The sequence below is a fragment of the Eptesicus fuscus genome, chromosome 20 (assembly GCF_027574615.1).
Source record: "Eptesicus fuscus isolate TK198812 chromosome 20, DD_ASM_mEF_20220401, whole genome shotgun sequence".
In the NCBI taxonomy this organism is placed as follows: Eukaryota; Metazoa; Chordata; class Mammalia; order Chiroptera; family Vespertilionidae; genus Eptesicus; species Eptesicus fuscus.
The window spans coordinates 37345725-37365387 of record NC_072492.1 but is presented as its reverse complement, the minus strand read 5'-3'; the positions used below and the strand labels follow the sequence as shown (position 1 = coordinate 37365387).

Sequence of the window (19663 nt, the reverse complement as noted above, 5' to 3'; positions counted from 1 at the left end):
GGAGGGCAAAGGCCCAATACTGTTCTCCAGCCCCATCTCTCAGCTATTTATTAAAAAATTTATTTACAGTTCCTGAATCAAGATTAATTGTGAAATTTAACAGGAATGGCATAAAAAGGCCAAACATGACCTCTGGGAGGGTTGCACACACACTTGCTCTATTTCCAAACTAACAACTCAGGTCCTCACCCGCAGCTAGGCCCCCACTTCTTCCTCCAAAATGAGAACAGAATAGCACCAGGCTTCTGGTAGCTCCAGCATTTAAAGAGACACACACAGAAGCAGAGAAGGGTGAGAAGAACCACAGTACAAAATGTGATAAAAAAAAAAAAATGTGGCCAAAAAATCGATAGCAAACGCATCCCCATCTCCAGATTAATGGCTCGGCTGAAAAGAAATGGGGGGAGGTCCTCGGGGAGGAGGGAAGTAGGTGATGGAGAAGTTGGCAGGTGAACCACTGACCCTGGAGCAGAACCCCGGGTGGGCAGCCCAGACTGAGGCGGGGAAGAGCCAGGAGGGGTCTGTCCCCGGAGGGGCATCTGGCCGTATCCGGGGCTCGGGGGAAAGGTCCGTGATGGGCCCACTCTGCGTGCAGGGCGGGAGCTGTGAGTGCAGCCGCCGAGCCCCTCCTCTGCTTCATATGTTCCTGAGATCTGTGTGCACAGCGTGGGGTGCCGGGGGAGGGGACACAAACAGGCATTTTGGAAAGCAGGAGAGAGCCACATGCTTGTGAGAAAGGAGGGGGGTGGGGGTGGGGAACACCTGCCCCGGGCTCTGCGGAGGGGCAGGAAGCCAGGCCAGGGTTCCTGCGGCTCCAGCTTCTTTGTGATCCCTTCCTGTGCCAACCTTGCCTCTGCCTCCTGGCAAGTGGGCAGCTGGCTATGACCATCACAGATCACTGCCCGCTCAGGAACATGGTTGGAGATCTGGGTAAGAGAGGGCAGCCCTCAAGCTGACTCGCTTGGTTCTACCTGAAGCCTGGGTGGGTGGGAGGACTCGATCTGTCCACCCTACACTTGGCCATGACAACAGCTGTTCACTTGGACTTCAAAGGCCAGGCTTCAGGCTCCTCTGGCTCCATCAGCGAGGCCCTGGGCGCTGCTCCTCGGTGTATCTGGGCTGCCCTGGCTGGGTGAGCAGCCGTCAGCAGAGGTACAACTTCTATCTGTGCACCTGGCCCTCGAGTTGGGAGCTGTCCGGCCCCGTGAAGAGCTGCGTGCCCCCGGGGACTCACAGGAGCAGTTTGCTGCTGGTGCTGGGACACAGGGAGGCAGGGGGCTGGGAGAGGCCGGCTCCCCCACTGGCAGGCAGAGGGAGGGGGAGGTAGCTTGCTCTCTGCAGGCCCCCTGGGGGTTACGTGCCTGCAGCTGAGTGCAGGTGGGCGGACAGCTGGCCCGGAGCTGCCGAGCAGCTGGGAAGCCGGTCCGTCTGCTGTGAGCTGGGGCCAGGGGCCACACACTCAGAACGCTCAGATCCCGGGGAATATCCTCCTCCAGGCCAGGGGGGCTGTGTGGCCCAGAGCTCTGCTGGCCTGTCTGAGGGCTGCCAGGGGAAGGGGTCTGGGAGGGAGAGGCTGGTCTGTGGGTAGCACAAGGGCAGGGGGGAGGTCAGAGGCCTGGACTCAGGGCCTGGGAGGGGAAGGGAGAAGAGATGTCTGCCATCGGTTGTCCTGGTGCCACAGGGGCTGAGGGCTCTTGAGACACAGAGTGAGGCTTGTGGCCAGAAGACCCCTGGCCTCTTCTCGGCATTGCCACTGGGGAACCGAACCTTCCGCTTGTGGCCGACACGTGCCGGGTCTGGGCCAGAGGAGAGGTCCGCAAAGTCAGAGCTGGTCAGGAGGCACCGAGAAGTAGGGCTTCTGGACAGCACTGTCCCTGGGGGGTCCACAACAACATCAACGGAGCCCCCCAGGTCTCGGCAGCTTGCTACTGGTCCGAGCATCTCACCGCCCCCCACACGTTCAGCTGGTGACTTCCTGCCGCCCACCAGCCCATCCTGTTCGTGGATGCTAGGGGCCTGGTGGTCGTCTTCCTTCCTCCTCCTGGGAGATGCTGCCCCGCCATAGGAGGGCTGGCTGGGAGGCACAGTCTCAGGAGACAGAGGGTCATGATCCGAAGCCGGAGAGCCTGGCTGCCTGTGGGGAAAGACATACCCTGTGGGCCACAGGCTCCATTCCAAATCAGGCAGTAAGCTGGGGTCCTCCCGGGCCGGGCTGAGGGCAGGGCGGGGCATGCATGGTGCTACCCTGCTGGGGTTTAGGGTGCTGAAGAGACCTGCCCACTCTGGGGCCCCATGAAACACTCGCTCGTTGGGTCTGACCGGCAGCAGTGGCCAGTGCTGTCTGCACCTCTCCTGGCTCTGTGGCCTGTGGTCAGGGATGGCCTGAAGTTAGAGGCTGTTCCATTTACTAACTTCCCAGAGGAGGCTGTGCCCTTTGGCGGCCAGAGGAGGCAGCGCAGAGCCTGGCCGTCCAAGCTGGGCCCAGGAAGTGGCTGAGGTGGAGACTTGGGCTGAGCTTCCTTGGTGGAAGCTCAGAGAACCCTGGAATTCCACTGAACCCCCTGCAATCCCTTTCTGGGGGTAACTTCTAGAGGCAGAAAGACCTTGCTCTTCACCCACCCAGCGTCCCCCCTCCACACTTCTAGAAGGCCACCAGGCACAGGACCAGCCGTGACCAGGAGTGTGCCTGCTGAACGCTCTCGCGGCCGCCACAGCGGAGGCAAGGCTCACGCGTCAGGAAGGGAGCCGCCCTCTGGTCTGGCTCCAACCCAACTGGCTAAACACACATGGAAGTCTCTCCCACCCACTCACTTCTAAAGTAAACAAAATAGAAGATGATTGGAAAGAAAGGTGAGGAAAGAGAAACAGCATAGCCTGGCCCATGCTGTCACCCACTGAGGTTCCTTCCCACCTAGAGAGGCAGCAGCAGAGGATTGAGTGAGGGTGGAGCCATGCCCCCGGCCCTGGGCCCCTGGCAGGGCGGCAGCGCTGCGCTCACCTGGGGAGGCTGGCGGGGAAGGGGATCTCCGCAAAGCTGTGGCTGAGCTGGGCGATGATCCGATCGACTTCTGCGTACGGGCGGGCTTCTAGGGCAAAGCCCTGGTGCTGGGCACTCTGGAGATGCTGTCGGGGTGAGGAGGCACAGGCATTGGACAGGGGTAGGATGCCAGCAGACCTCCCCGCCGCACCAGGGAGAGACTGGGCAGGAATGGCTCTCAGAACAGCCTGGGAAGCAACTGCTTAGGGAAGGGGCTCACCCCATGGAGCTCCTCAAAGGCCTGCTGGCAGCACTCGCAGTAACCTTTCTTCCTCCTGGGCACGGTGCGGGTGGCTGATCGTGGGCGTGGCTCTCGGTCCTTGCGTCCTCTGGGGAGGGTACAGGGGGGAAAGGGGTCACTGCTGGGGCCCTCAGAGCAAAACTTGCTCCAGGGCCTGGAGCCCAGGCCAGAGAGATGAACTGAAACTGCCACGGAGCTGGGCAGGCGCAGGCAGGCCTGCCTACACTTAGCACCACTTGTCCAAGGGTGGCAGGAGAGGCGACGAGGAAGATGAGACCTCCCATGGGCACCCTGTCCTAGCTCTGTCCTTCTCCGCCCACACATCTCAAACCACAGGTGAGAACGGGTGGTGGCGGCTGACAGCGAGAATTCTTGGAAGAACAGTTCCAGCTCTGTGCTCATACCCAAACCCTCGTTCATTTGACCTAAAAATGGAAGGGGACAGGCCTCAGCAGTAACAAGGGGTCTGTACTGCCTCTGACCTCCTCCACCTTAAATGTCCCCGGACTCGGTCTGTCCCTCATGCTTACTTGTCCCTTGCACAGCTGCCATCTTAACTGAGGACTTTCAAATCTCTTTCTCAAACCTGACTCCTTGTCTGAATTTCAGTCCCGTTTTTCTAACGGCCTCTGGGGCATTGCTATGGGCAAACTCAACTAATCTAAAATACTCCCCTTTAAGGACTTTCTAAGTATGACACAAAACCCAGGAAACATAGGAAAAAACTGATAAATTTAACTACATGCAAATTTTAAAAAATGTATGCACAGCAGAAAATAAGCAAAGTTAAAAGACAACCCACAAACTGGGGGATGTGGGGGCCGTGTTATTTATAACTAACAATATAGCAAAGGGCTCATTTCCCTGCTATATGAGGGGCTCCTTACAAATCCGTAAGAAAGTAATTAATAACTGAATAGAGAAATGGACAAATGACATGCAGAAGATGCACACAAAGAAATTCAAATGATCAAACAAAACAGATTGAACCTCATTCATAATGAGAAAAAATGAAAATTCTAATTACACCGAGATAACAGTCTTTAATCTATCAGATTGGCGTAAATCAATAGGCCTGACAGCTCTCAGTGTTAGCCACGGGGATGTGGAAACAGGCTCCCTCCAGGGCGGGTGGGCGTCAGAGCGGTTACTGGCATCATCTCCAGGTAAAGCAATTTGGTCGCATTTATCAAAATTATAAATGCAGGTACCCTTTGACCCAGCATTTCCACTTTTAGGAATTTATTCTGCAAATATACTTAAACAATCAAATTTTCTTTAACAAGACTATTCACTACAGCCATAAAAGGGAATAAGGATGCTGCTTAGGTACTAATAGGAAGTAGTGGCCAAAGCAAGACCGAGCACAGCAAATACTATGCTGCTCCTTAGGTAAGACGAGGGAACCAACGACACGATGTACTTCTGTGTACGGAAGCCATCTCTGGAGAGAGACCCACGATCCGGAGATTAGAGGACGGCTGGGGGAGACGTTTTACTCTAAACCCTTTGTAATGCTTGAATTTTGAACCAAAATAATCTTTTATTTTTTAATCCTCACCTAAGGATATGTTTAGAGAGAGAAAGGGAGAAAGGGAGAAAGAGAGAGAGCGGGAGACTGATTGGTTGCCTCCCATACGTGCTCTGATTGGGAATTAAACCTGAAACATTTTGGTGTCTGGGATGATATTCCAATCAACTGAGCCACCTGGCCAGGGCCAAAACAATCATTTTTAAATTAAAAAAAAAAAAAATCAAACATTTCCTCCCAGATTTCACACACACACACACACGGAACCCTGGCCAAAGCCCTCCCTCTGTTTCTCATGTGCAGGTACCAAAGTTTCATTGTTCACCATCTTCCTTTTACCAGTCTCTCGGCGGCTCTTCGATTCCCAGGCCATCTCAGGTCTAGCACCACCTACCAGCCCCAGCCCGCAGCCCCCTGGCTGGCTCTCTCTGGTATCCCTTGCGCCTTTTAGGAAAGATGTGAAGGGCATCTGAACTTCACCTCAGCTCCTTCTTTTCTTCCTCCCCTCTGCCTACGGCCACATTCCGTTCTGTTTTTCCTCCCATGTGCACTACCTCCTTTGTGTGCTGGTGGGACCTGCAGGCTCTCCTCGGCCCTGGGTCCTCTCGGCTGAGTCTGCTCTGTCCTGTTCTCCTGGTCTATGAACTAACAACTCTGTGGCCCAGAAATGAAAAGGGTCCGAGAAGGCACCTAGTCCAGGCACCAAGCCGCATTCCTCCTGCACTCTGGTCAGTGAGGCTCAGGTCACACATCTGCAGAGCAGGAATACCAATGAGCCTGTAAGCCACTTCGATGTGTATCAGATCGCCCAGGGAGCTCGCGAGGATGCAGCTTTTGGGGCTCCATAATCAGAGACTGTGATTCTGTAGGTGTGAAGTGGGGTCCAGAAACCATTTTTAATGGGACCTCAGGGGACTCTGATGGAAGGTGGTCTACAGATTTGAGTTTCAGAAACCAGCCTATTGTCCTCTGGACACCAGTCAAATTCTTCAGTAGGGTCGGAGAACACCAAATAAAACGGATGAACACTCCTCGTGTCTCTCTTCTCTGGGCCAAGTTCCCAGAATAGACTTCGCCTAAGGAGCTGACACCTGGCCATTCCCAAACCTGAGCCGCAGGCCCCCGAGGGGAAGGACCTTGGCCTGTCACCAGCCCTGTTAATCAGGAACCAGAAAGACCCACCTGGTATGGCGCGAGCTGCCCGGGAGCGTCAGGGCCTCAAAGGGACTTGCGTCTTTGGGTCCCAGAAAAGAAATTTCAGGAAAGGATTTAAACTGATGGTGGAAAGGACGAAACTTCCTGAAACACAGAAAACTTCCACGTTGACTATAGTGGGAAAGAAAGGGCGAGGGAGGGGTGCCAGCCCAACTCCCTGGAGTTCCAATCCCGATAAAGTGGACTCTCACCCGCGCATCTTTTAGGTTCTAGAACAAAGTTCTCATCAGCCTTATGCTCTCCCTGTCTACTTCCTACTGCCTCACCTGAATGCTACAGCCACCCCCTGAGCTCTGAGCTGAGTGGAACAAGTGGGGTAAATGAAGCACAAAAGGTTCAGGAACTCGCCCAAGAGCTCACAGCCAGTATGTGGCCAACATCAGACCGGAAGCCACATCTCTCGACCCTAGAACAGTCCTGGGGGACTCCAGCCTCACAGAATCTAAACGGCAGGATGTTTGAACCACGGCAGTGAGGTCCCTGCTCCCCTAAGAGCAGCACTTGCCCTGGGCGGGTCCTCGGCACCCTCTGCAGGGGAGAGTTCTGAACAGAAAGGAGGCCAGTGCGGGTTCCGGAGTCAGACCCACGCCGGGTGGCTTGGTGGTCTGCCTCAGGTTGCCCACATTCCAGCTCAGAGCCAGATCGGATCATGTGTGGACACTCAGCAAACCCCGTGACATAACTGCGGGCACCCCGAGTTTGGTGCCCTGGCCTGTGCTCCGGGGTGAGTGCAGGCCATGGTTCCCTGGGTGGTCCAGTGAGAGCCCTGTGGCCTCAAGAGTGAACAGACTTCTTGGACCCTTAAAGGGAAAAGGGTGCCCTCCACAGCCCTGGTACCCCATTTCTTTCTCTTCAAAGTTGTTCTGTTCCTGCTTAGGAGGCTGGGATGCTGAGGCTGGAAAGGCTACCAGGCTTTGAAGAGCACCTGATTCAGAACGGCACATAAAAAGAATCACAAGAAACCTCAGCTCCGCCTGGATCTCCTCTGTTGCCTCTGATGCTAGGGGCACGCAAGTGCGTGTACCCCCTCCAGCGACAGCGGCATCACCTGTGCCTGCCATGTGCGGGGAGAGATCCTGAGGCATTGCCAGTGTCTCTCAGCTGCCGTGTATGAGTCATGACGACGGATATTTAACTGCTTGTGAAGGGGCTGGGACTGACAGACATGGACCCCATCCCACCGGAACCGGACAGGATAGCGCCTCATTGCCATCCCTATGTTCTTTCCACTCACTTCTGGGCCACCAAAGCCACGTCTGTGCTGTGTGCAGGGGCCGAGAAGGGATTCAGGCCCACCGGGAGGATGGGCAGGCGTGCCAGGCTCTCAGGGCTGGGTCTCCAGCTGCCCTGCATGTGGCTGAGGGGCCCCGAAAATTCCGGTCCCAGGTCCAGATGAGCCTTTTCTTTTTTCAAAACCCTTTTCTTTTGAGAGAATTATAGAGTCACGTGGACTTTGATCTAGTACCGTGGTCGGCAAACTGTGGCTCGCGAGCCACATGCGGCTCTTTGGCCCCTTGAGTGTGGCTCTTCCACAAAATACCACGGCCTGGGCGAGTCTGTTTTGAAGAAGTGGCGTTAGAAGAAGTTTAAGTTTTAAAAATTTGGCTCTCAAAAGAGATTTCAATCGTTGTCCTGTTGATATTTGGCTCTGTTGACTAATGAGTTTGCCGACCACTGATCTAGACTTACTGAAGAGTCAGCGATAACCCAGGTGGCTCACAGCTCATCAGGTTATCATCAATGGACTCTCCTGCTCCAGGTAAAAAGGGGCCCCAGTGGTGGACAGGGCAGAGTGGAGAGGGTGCCGGATGGGACAGTTAGGACACCTGGAGCCGAGCCTCAGCTAAGGCTCATTAGTAACGTGGATATCTCTGACCTCAGTTTCCCCACTAGGAAGAGGAGGGACTCTCTCCCACTGAGAGCTGTCATGAGATGGCACGTGCCAGGAGAGGGCCCTGCACAGCAAAACAGAAGGGTTTCAAGTGCACGGGAATCCCAGCACCCCCCCCCCCAGCACCCTCACTTCCGCCGAGATGACTGCACCAGCCCTGCCCTGGGTCTAACAACCATTCGACGGAAGTGTCAGCATACACCTAGGAGCAAATGAGATCATAAAAGCAGAGCATCAGGAGGAGGTAATTCACACACAGGATCACTGACCTCCGACTCACACCAGGGGGAGTGCCAGCTGCCCTCAGAGGGCCCCCCTGGTCTGTGCGAGACTTCTCCACGACGGGAGAAAGTGGCTTCTGGGAAGACACGGGTGCAGGGCTGAGGGGCTCCATGACCCCACGCCAGCGTGGGACCCGGCCTCCGTGTGGGCCTGGTGGGGGTGAGGGGAGGGGGAGGAGGCCCCACTCACCTGCTCTCATCTTCAATTTTGAGGAACGGTGACTTCAGTCTGGCCACTGGGAAGGAAGAGGGCACACATTAGCCATCTGTCTGCTCCCGTGCAGGGCCCGCGCGGCACACACAGGAAGTGCGGAGAGGCAAGGCCCTGCCAAAGCCTACGGGCCTCTCAGAGCTGGAACACGTGCTGCCCCACGGTGCGAGGCAGCCACTCCCACCTCTTCCCGCCTCCGCCCTGGGAGAAAGAGTTCCACGATTGGGGGCAGAGGCTGCAGGGTGCCCGGGGGCCTAGGCATGCCCTCCCTCCCAGGATAGAGGAGCCTCCTGCATGTGGGTCCTGGAGACGGTAACTGACCACCAGAAACCGCGCTGAGCGGGGGAGACCCAGCCCCGGCTGCTTTCTGCTAAACGCTGCTTCCCAGACCTTTCCTCCCTGGGTCACAATCCTGAGGGGCCTGCGAACACTCCCAGCGGAATTCCCCATGAGGACCCTGGTTCATTTTGGGGCGGGGGAGGGGGCGGGGAGGAGCAGAGAGGGAGAGAACTGAAGAGTGTTTAGAGATCTTAGCAGAAGGATGGTTAAAAAAAACATCAAAGGTGAAATCTGGTTCACGAACAAAATAGGGCAAAGGGGTTCTGGGAGGACAAATTTGGAGTCAGTTAATCTAGAGATTCATCCCCTCCTGGCTAGTTAGCCTCACAGGGCACCAAATCTTGCGGGCATCGAGAACCCGTTCTACCCTCCCACGGTGACCAGAAGTCCTGTCCAAGGGGCTGGAAGCCTGGGCAGAACTAACAGCCACCAAATCTCCAGAGGCTGGCACCTCACAGCTTCTAGACCCGTTCGAAGAGGCCACCAGCGCCCAAGCAAAAAAAGCTGCCTTTCTCCCGGTAATTACTTCTTTCGGGGCGAGTCCTCGTCTAATTAACTGAGACAGTTATTAAAACCAATTCCCCCACAGGTTTCCTTGAATTTCGAGCACGAGAGGTGCCAAGTGACTTTTCTTAGCTCCTGCTTGTGCACGAATAAATGCCACTTAAAGAGCATCTCTGGGAGAAACATCCAGGAGAATCTCTCCTGCTGTCCAAGAGGAGCTGGGAGCCGGGCCTGTCAATCTGCCTGTTTGTCAATTTCAGGGAGTTGGCATTTCTGAAAGTGGCAGGCAGCTGTTCAACTGCCCACTCCAAACTGAATCAGAAGGAAAAGGATGTGGAACTTCAACGGATGGCCAGGAACAGCCAGAGGACGCAGGAGCCAGCGTGACCGCATGGGGTCCTGGCTCTCAGGAGAGGCCCCGGCCCAGCAGCTCTAGATTTGCTCATGGATGCCCCTCTTCTGCCACTGCCCTCTCCAAAGCCCCGGCCCTGGAAACACGATGGGACCACACAACCTGGACTTGCTTCCTGCCGCAGAAAAGTGAGCAGATGCTGCCACAGAGGGAGTCGCAGGGAAGCATTTAGGAAGGGAGGGACTGCAATTAGATGGGGAACAGCTTCCACACTGACCTTTCCGTGTTCTTGACGCTGCGGGACACGTTCCCTAAATGGAAAGGGAAAATAGGTTAAGGGGGTCGGGGAACCGGGCTGGTGAGCTGAGTCGCTGTGAGTCTGCCCCACTTTGCTTCCTGTTGTCAGCTGGGTTCTGAGCTAGAACTGACCCGAGTACAATGGCTCCCTCCGCCTCCCCAGGGACACAACGAGTGGTGAGCATTGTGTGCGAATCTCAAGCTGACTTTGTGGAGGGAACGCAGGCCGGAGCAACAGCAAGCGCTGTGGAGCCCCCGAGGCCTGTGATGTGAGGAGCACGCACCCCCTCCTTGGATGTGGCACAAATGGGCAGGGGCAGGTAACAGACCTGACACAGAGCAGGTGCTCAATAAATGGCAGCTGCCCAGCCGGTGTGGCTCAGTGCTTGAGCACCGACCTATGAACCAGGAGAGGATATCCCGGTTCAATTCCCGGTCAGGGCATATGCCTGGGTTGTGGGCTCGATCCCCCGTAGGGGACATGCAGGAGGTAGCCAATCAATGATTCTCTCTCATCATTGATGATTCTATCTCTCTTTCCCTTCCTCTCTGAAATAAAAAATAATAAATAAATAATAAATAAATAAATAAATAAATAAATAAATAAATGGCAGCTGGTAGGTAAATCCAGGCCATCCAGGCATGCTGCCATTCCAGGTCAGCTTCCAGAACAAGGGTGAAGAAATGCCTTTTGCTTTCCTGTGCCCCCCGACTGGTGGTCAAAACCAACATTTAGGCCAAGGTCAAACAAAGCTAATATTAAAAACTAAATGGAAAAAACAAGAAATCACTTAGGGTTGGGGATGGGGCAAGATGCGAGAGCCAGTGAATCCATGACTGCAAACCCTCCTCCAGGCCACACATCCAGGCAAAGACACCCAAAGTAGCCTTCCACATCCCCTCACATATCAGCAGACTGTGCCCAGAACTCACTCCAAAAGACTCCCAAGCATCTACACAACAGATTATTAAGTGAACAAAGCCAAGTAAAAACACTGTGCATTTGCATAAAAGGGAGAATTTTTAAAAATATATATTTTATTGATTTTTTACAGAGAGGAAGGGAGAGGGATAGAGTTAGAAACATCGATGAGAGAAAAACATCGATCAGCTGCCTTCCCCACATCCCCTACTGAGAATGTGCCCCCAACCAAGGTACATGCCCTTGACCGGAATCGAACCTGGGACCCTTCAGTCCGCAGGCCGATGCTCTATTTTGCCCAAACCAGTTAGGGCAAAGGGGAGAATTTTTGCTGCACATGCACAGAGTCCTGGAAGGACACCTGGCGAACTGTTCACACGGCTTATCTCACGGAGGGCGGTGGCTGGGGAACAGAAGTTGGAGAGACTTTCACCATATACCTTTTCCAATTACGACAATGCAAATCTATTGACCATCTATTTTGCTTCTCAGGATGCCTAGACCAGAGGGTGCAGGGCAAGGGGCGCTGAGGCCGAGTGCTCCATTGGGTGTGCATGTGGTTTTCTACTGCTCTTGGTCCTGCTCCTGGTGCCAGGCCCCGAGTGGACCTGCAGGGCCTCGTCCTTCCTCAGATTCTGGCCGGGTCAAAGCTCTGTGGCTTTAAGTTAGTCCGGGCTCTCTGGATATGACCCACACAGTTCTAACTCCAGCAAAGGAAGGAAAAGCCAAACCAGAATTTGGACTGTGGCAGCTATTTCAAACCACACCTGCCACCCCTGCCCCCACCCATGCTATCTGTAGGCTCATTCCCAGGCTAAGAGACGTCCCCAGAAAGGCAGGCTGGCCAGGCGGCACTGAATGCCTAGTGTGTCACAGGGGATCTGCAGGCCAAGCACCCCAGGGATGAGCTAACCGAGAGGCTGCACTCCTCTTACTTTTCCAGAATGGCCAGGAACAGATGGCTTGGGTGGGCCATAGATTTACTAAAGCTGTCAACAGCTTGCAAACCGTCCATTTCCCTTCAGTTCAGCAGGATGACCTACCTCTGGCTTCTTGGGCCCTTGTTTCTTCACACATAGAGCATCTAGAGAGAGCTGCTGCACCTGCATCATCATTTCTGTGGAGAAAACAGAGGGCCGTGGCTCAAGGGTTCCACTCCTCATTTCCCCAGCAGAGCCCCTTCCTGGGGGCTAGTCTCACCAGGCCTGGCACATTGGGTCACACCAGCCTGGCCTGCCACCTTCTGGCTACATGTCACCTTTGCACCTGCCGATAAAAGAAATGGCTGGGTCCTCTATCCCTGGAAAAGGACCTAACCTGGCTTCATGCTCTTTTGTAGCACTGAATACGGCTCCTTTTCTTAAAATCCTCACCCGAGGAGAATATGTTTATTGATTTTATTTCTTAGAGGGTGGAGGGGGGGAGGAGGGAGGAGAGAGAGAAACATCGATGTGAGAGAGACACATCAATTGGTTGCCTCCCGCATATGCCCCAACTGGGGCCAGGGATCCAGCCTGCAACCAAGGTATATGCCCTTGACCCAGAATCAAACCCGCGACTCTTGGGTCCGTGGGCTGACGCTCTAACCACTGAGCACCGGCCAGGGCAGTTGATTGATTTTCTGTCTCTCTGGCAGATCTCAGGCTGGGTCTGGACCAGTCCCCTTCAAGGGTCAGAGGAAAGCCAATACGCAGTGGAGCTGGGTGTGAGGGCCAGTCACTGCCAGCCCACTCAGGACCGCTGTTCTGGTGCAAACTTATCACCACCTGCAAACAGGTGTGAGGCAACCCCATAGAAAAGAAAGAACGTGAGGTGTAGTTGGGCCAAACCAGGCTGGAATGTGGATCACACTACTCACTCCTGGTGAGACTATGGATAGTGTACTTAATCCCCTAAGGCTCAATCTTCGCGTCAGTGCACTAGGCAGAGGGCTGTGGTGAGGATTAAATGAGGTAACTCCTAGCACGGAGTAAATACCCGGTGAGTGGTCATGGATATTAGGGTTATTTCCTTATTTGTAAAACAAGATTACTCCGTTAGCTTGAGGCGTGCTGTTGAGTGGGTTAAACAGGATAGCACCTTCTCGTACATCCACTCTGCTGTTGTTACAGCTGATCTCCACACCCTCCCACCTTTGTGGATCAACACGGTAACTGAGCATGCCTGGCTGCCAGCCAGCTTACAACTCCGATCCCTCTCAAAGCAGACATTCCCAGTCAGTCACCAACTCTGCCCTCCGTAGGAGCCCTGGGCAGAAATGGTACCGTCCACATGCAGAATCTTCACTCCCCAGGAGCGGGCATTGGTCAGGAGGCTGCTGGGGCTCCCGCTGCCTCCTCCGCTGCTGCTCCCCTGGAAAGACGAAGCAGAGTCAGGCAGGGGCAGGAGCAGGAGCCGCCACGGGGCCTGAACACTACGGGGACAGGTGGTCCTGGCTTCTGGGGGCTCTGGACACCAACCCTCCATGTGGGCTGGCCACATCTGGACGGGATGGATTGCTGGTCTACCCGCACACGCTGCCCCGGCCACCTTGTGACCAGGAAGGAACACATGCTTATAAGAGAGCGGCTTGTTGGGAGGGCCTCTGTGAAGAAAGCTCACAGTAAGTAATAAATACCGGTGACCATCACCATCATCTAGCAGGAAGCTATGCTGGCCACACTTTTCCTGCCCTGCTGCCCAAATCTGACATCACCCTCCCTCATCACAGCCAATGCATCCATCCTCATGTCACTTTAATGACTCCTCTCACAAGATCACGTTAATTAATTCCTCTCCTGCCACTTAACTTGAATGGTTCTGGGTTCTCACAAAAGGTATAAACAGATACTTTGTAAAAGGTTTATGGTCTGGCCCTGGCTGGGTAGCTCAGTTCATTAGAGCATTGTCTCGATATGCCAAGGTTGTGGGTTCGATCCCTGGTCAGGGCACATACAAGAGTCAACCAATGAATGCATAAATAAGTGGAATAATAAATCAATGTTTGTTTCTCTCTCCCCTTCCCACCTTTCCTCTATCTCTAAAGTCAATAAATAATTTTTAAAAATCTTTAAGAAAATAGGTTTACAAAGTCTAGCTTCACATCCCACAGCATCCCTCCAAGATTCTCTTGGTAGACTCTGAGTCGGAAAAATCAAGGAGTCAAATCCTGGCTCTACCACTGACACCCTAGGTGACTCTAGAGTCTAGACAAATTACTTAACTTCTCTGAGCTCCACTTCTTCATTTGTAAGAAGGAAACAACAATACATCTCATAGGTTGGGTGTTTTGTGTTAGTAGAGTTGGCCCTTGAACAATGCAGCAATAAGGGGTTCTGACCCCTGTGTAGTTGAAAATCCACACTTAACTTTTGACTCTCCAAAAACTCATCCCTTGGTATTCATTGGGGATTGGTTCCATGACTTCCCACAGATACCAAAATCCAGATACTCAAGCACCCTATATAAAATGGCATAGATCAATTAATACAGTTGGCCACTCACACCTGTGCACTCCCAACCATGAATCAAAAACAATACAGGTATTTACTGAAAAAAAAATAAATAAATAAATAAAAGCCTACATATAAGTGGATCTGTATAGTTCAAGCCTGTGTTGTTTGAGGGTCATTTGTAATTCAGAAGAACCTTGGGACCCTCAGCTCACCTGATTTCTGATGGCCTTCTGCAGTAGCTCCTTCCCTCTGCTCATAGGTACCTGACAGGAAGAGCAATGAGAGATGTTATATAAACCACCTGTGCAAAAACAGATATTTACACAGGTGCTGGCCAGGAGTCATGTCTTGGGAAACTGGGAGCAACCACAGCTCAGGAGTGGCCGGAATGAGAGCCTAGAACCTTTTGGAGGTAAAGGTAGAGCCACACCCAAGTTCAGATCATCCATGGGTAGCGGTGGCCTGGACCCTGGTGGAGAAGGACATTTTGACTTCACCAGGGATCCAAGTGTTACAAATGTTCTAAGACTTCCCTTTAAGGGCCTCTGCACTCTCCACAGATAAGTGTAGGCCAATTCGAACAAGCCCTCTCTGGTTCAGAGGACCCTCCTATTGTTTCTGAACCCCTGATTCTGCAGTCCCATAAAAAGGGACAATCTACCTATCTATATAAAAGGCTAATATGCTAAGTGGCCGACCGTCCGACTGGTCGCTATGATGTGCACTGACCACCAGGGGGCAGACGCTCAACACTGGAGCTGCCATTTTAACCATGCTACAACATGGATGAACCTTGAAAACATGCTAAGTCAAATAAGCCACAAACAAAAGGAGAAATATCAGTGATTCCACTTATATGAGGTAGTTAAAACGGGCAAATTCATAGAGACAGAAAGGAATTGTAGGGAAGGGAAAGGGGAAGCTATTGCTTAATGGTTATAGAGTTTCTGTTTGGGGTGATGTTTTGGAAACAAAAAAGTGGTGATGGTTACACCACAGGGTGAATATAATTAATGCCAATGAACTGTACACTTAAAAAAATGGTTAAAATGGCATATTTTTATGTACATTTTACCACAATTTTAAAACATCTTAAATGTTATGGCTTGAAGGAGTACCTCTGTCTACCTTCCGTAATATGGCAAAATCAAATGCTAGAGCCATGGAGTGGGGCAATGGTTATCCTATATGAATATGTAAGGGAGACACATCTATTGGTTGCCTCCCACCGGTGCCCTGTCCGGTGCCGGGGATGGAGCCTGCAACTGAGGTACGTGCCCTTGACCGGAATTGAACCTGCGAAATTCAGTCCGCAGGGCCGATGCTCTACCCATTGAGAAAATCTGGCTAGGGCTCCACGAGGTTCTTACCAAGTCTACGGGCTTCTGTGAAGGCCTGGTGTGGCTGCCCTTTGGATCGGCCATGGACGGAGTTTCCACTCTGACCTCGCTGGGGCTGGAGCTGGAGCAGCCTCTGTGGCTCGTCCCACTGCTCTCTGCCTTCGCCTCCCTGCGGCTGGACACGATGTAACTTACTTCTTTGCTCAGAAAACCCTCAATTACCTGAAACCAGATCACAGAGGTGGCTGAAACCCAAAGGCAGATGTGGAATCATCGATACTGAGAGGCTGGAGAGGAAATCTTGGCTGCTAGAAGTTTCGGAATCAATGTCTTTAAATAGACCAAACGCAGCTCTGCACTGGGGCCCCAAGTAGACACCGTCCTGAAATATAAAAGCTGGGGTAGCAATGCTTATACCAGACAACTATATTTATTTATCTTTTATCCTCACCCGAGGATATTTTTCCATTGATTTTTAGAGAGAGTGGAAGGGAGAGGGAGAGAGAGAAACATCGATGTCAAACCCCAACCGGGGCCAGGGAACCTGCAACCAAGGTACGTGCCCTTGACCGGAATTGAACCCGAGACCCTTCAGTCCGCAGGTCAACACTGTATCCACTGAGCCAAACCGGCCAGGGCTGGTAGATAGTTTAATGGCGGTACATTCCTCCCATCCCAGTGTACCCACTCATTTGCAATGTGACTTTGCTGTTCTTTCTGTCAGGAGGTAGAGGCCTATTCTTCATCCCCTTGAATAGGATTCCTGTTGTCCAATACAATGGTGTCAATAATATGTGTGAGTTCTAGAGCCTCGGCCACAAGAGGCTTGTAGCTTCTCCCTTCACCTTCTGGGAAAACCCCGAGACCACTGGCTGGTCTAGCTGACTGTATGTGCACATGATAGTATACATTCATACAATGCATGTATGAAGCTTCTCATACGTGTGAGAAGCCACAGAGGCAGCCAGCACCAACTGCCAGATGTGTGAGTGAGGTCAACTTGGTCCTTCCAGCCCAGCTGACCCTCCAGCCAAATGTAGCTGCAAGAGAAACCACCAAGCCAACCCAGAGAATAGTGAGAAATAACTTGTTTTAAGGCCAAATCCTGGGCTGTTTTATTTGTTTTTTGTATAGCAAAGGCTAAATGATAGGAAAGACTAAAAGTTCAAAATGTATTTTGGGGCCAGTTTGGGTGTATGATGGTCATTCAGTCCATCCCCACTGCTGAGTCTCTACATCCCCAAGTTTCTGTTAGATTGACAGCAAAGAGTCTCTGCATTCTAAGTCTCTTCAAGCAGTTTCCCCAGTGACCCACCGCTCTTGGGCCGAGCACCATCATCCTATTTTCTAAACACAAGAGCTGCCCATGCCCACCCTGACTAACAGTACCACATGACACACATCGGCTGTAAAAAGACTTTAAAGGACTCGAACGCAGCAAATGCTCTCTACCCACAGTTGTTCACACAGTGTTATTTGTAAGAGCTCAGATTCAGAAATAATCTGAATGGCCATAGGGTAAGTTAAGTAAATTAACAATCTACTCAAAAGAATATTATATTCTCAGCCCTAACCAGTTTGGCTCAGTGATAGAGTGTCAGCCTGCGGACTGAGGGGTCCCAGGTTCAATTCTGGTCAAGGGCATGTACCTTGGTTGCGGGCACATCCCCAAAAGGGTGTGTGCAGGGGGCAGCTGATTGATGTTTCTCTCTCATCGATGTTTCTAACTCTCTATCTCTCTCCCTTCCTCTCTGTTAAAATATCAATAAAATATATATATTTTTTAAAAAGAATATTATATTCTCATTACAAACAATGCATATGAGGGACAATAATGATAGGAAAATGCTAATGTTTTAAGGAAAGTACCAACAAAAAGTTGGTAATAAAAATGTATTTATGATCATAGCTACACAGAAAATAAGCATTAAAAAAAGGATAGACTACAGAAGTAGATAAAAGGTTACTCAGGGTTGGGGGTATTGAGAGGAAATGGGGAGTGACTGACATGGGTCTGAGTTTCTTTTTTAGGGTGATGAAAATATTCTAAAGTTGACTGTATAATCACACTTGGCCATCTCTGTGACTATACAAAAAACAAAACAAAACACAAACCACTGAATTATTCACTTTAAATGGGTGAACTGTATCTCAATAAAGCTGTGAAAGAAAATGAAAGAAAGAGAAAAAGACTCCAGGAAAAAATAAATACATCAAAATGATGGTTGTCACTTGCAGCAGTTCCATGTTCTCTAACATTTCTAGAATGAGCAGATTATTTTTCCTCCCTAATTAGAAGAAAAATAATAACTTTATTTTAAAAAAGTGGCTTATACTGAAAATTGCTTTGGGAAAATGTAGCAATACCACTGAAAATACCTGGGAGACAGGTATAATCCTTCTCCGGCTCCTGCCCTACAACCCGGGGATCCCAGGAGAGAAGCACTTGACATACCCCACCCAGCTGCTGGATTGCCTCCGTCAAAAACTGGAGAGTCTTGCCAGCAGGCAGATCCAAGTAAAAGGACTTTCCAGAAAAGGGCTGCTGCCTCCTCGCATCCGGCGAGCTCTTCTGGCGTTTTTTCAGACAACTGGAAACCCCCAGCTGAGCCCCTAGGAAACAACAAAGAAGAACACAGTGAGAAGCGTGAGCTGAGAGAGAGTCCTGTAAGTCAAGCAGCTCTCACCGACAGCCTCTGTGTGGTGTATTACTGTTTAAAAGGCAAAATCCGAACAGCGTATCTGTAACATCCCAGCCCTAAAACTAGATGATACTAAAAGAGAGGGGAGGAGAGTACTGAGGGGAGTGACTAGGTAGATAACCGAGTGGGGGGTGTTTAAGATAAACTTAATATTTTATGGTAAAAACAACCGTGAATATGGGTTTAAATATTCGTGGTTGTTCAACCATGACTCCCCATCTGTCTGCCAATCTTGTTCATAATATCAGACTGAAAGCTCGTGTTTGACCTCTACCGCGAATTCCTAAGTGATCCATGACACCCATGAACACATACAACACGCACACACACCCACTAATCATTAAAAACCCCAACAGGGCTAACATCTCTCGGCTTTTTCCTCCCAAGAGGCTCTGGGGCAGAAGTGGCATATTTGACCCTGCATCCCTTGTTTTGACCTGTTACCTACCTAGGTCCGGAGCCCAGAGCCTACTCTCAGCCATTGAACTCCCCAGCTCAAGGCAATGGTCCCTGAAAAAGGACACAACGGCTGAAGCAGCCCTGGCCTGTGTGGCTCAGTAGGTCGGGTGTCCTTTGGTGCACGGAGAGGTCGCTGGTGATTCCCAGTCAGGGCACACGCCCAGGTTGCGGGCTCGGTCCCCGGTAGGGGGCGTGCAGGAGGCAGCCCATCGATGTTCCTTCCGCTCACATCGATGTTTCCTTTCTTTCACCCTCTCCCTTCCTCTCGCTCTGAAAAAAAGAAAAATCAATAAAAATGTTTAAAAACAAACAAAAACCCAGCTGAATCACCTTCACTAGCCTACGACCTTCCACCATCCCCTCCCCCCACCCCCACCTCACCTCCCAAACCCCCACAACCCCCAAAGCGGGTGCCAGGAATAGCCAGACTCAACTGCATCCCTACCCACATCCCATCTCAACTCCGGAGACACCTTCCAGGCCACGGTAACCTCAGCTCCTCCGTCCCCTTCAGATCTCTGTCCACCGGCCCCGCTACCTTCCCAGCTTCTGCATCTATCCGCTCCACTTTCCCGTTATCCTCTCTGCAACTCTTTTTAAAAAATACGTTTTTAAATTGATTTCGGAGAGGGAAGGAGAGGGAGGGATAGAAACATCAATGGTGCGAATCTTCCCTCGGCTGCCTCTTGCACGCCCCCTCCTGGGATCCAGCCCACAACCCGGGCATGTGCCCCGACCAGGGATCGAACGGTGACCTCCTGGGTCAGAGGTGGACGCTCAACCACGGAACCACGCTAGTGGGGCCTCTCTACAACGCTTCGGACCCCTTTTTGCTTCCCTTCTTACCCCTTCGCCCTTACCCGGCATCCTTACCCTTTCCCGGGTCCCCCAAATGTTCGGCTTCCCC

General features: G+C 52.0%; 1 protein-coding gene across 1 annotated transcript; it reads right to left on the bottom strand.

The window, feature by feature from the left end:
* Positions 1-1353: 1353 nt before the first annotated feature.
* Positions 1354-19311, bottom strand: DBF4B (DBF4 zinc finger B). Its single transcript, XM_054709420.1, has 14 exons — positions 19295-19311; positions 18746-18807; positions 18051-18208; positions 15626-15817; positions 14468-14518; positions 13086-13173; positions 11865-11938; positions 9880-9913; positions 8387-8432; positions 5992-6108; positions 3258-3366; positions 2999-3123; positions 1768-2134; positions 1354-1578 (listed from the first exon to the last, which is right to left on the bottom strand). The coding sequence occupies exons 1-14, from the start codon at positions 19309-19311 to the stop codon at positions 1354-1356; spliced, it is 1665 nt and encodes a 554-aa protein (XP_054565395.1).
* Between the last annotated feature and the right edge of the window lie 352 nt (positions 19312-19663).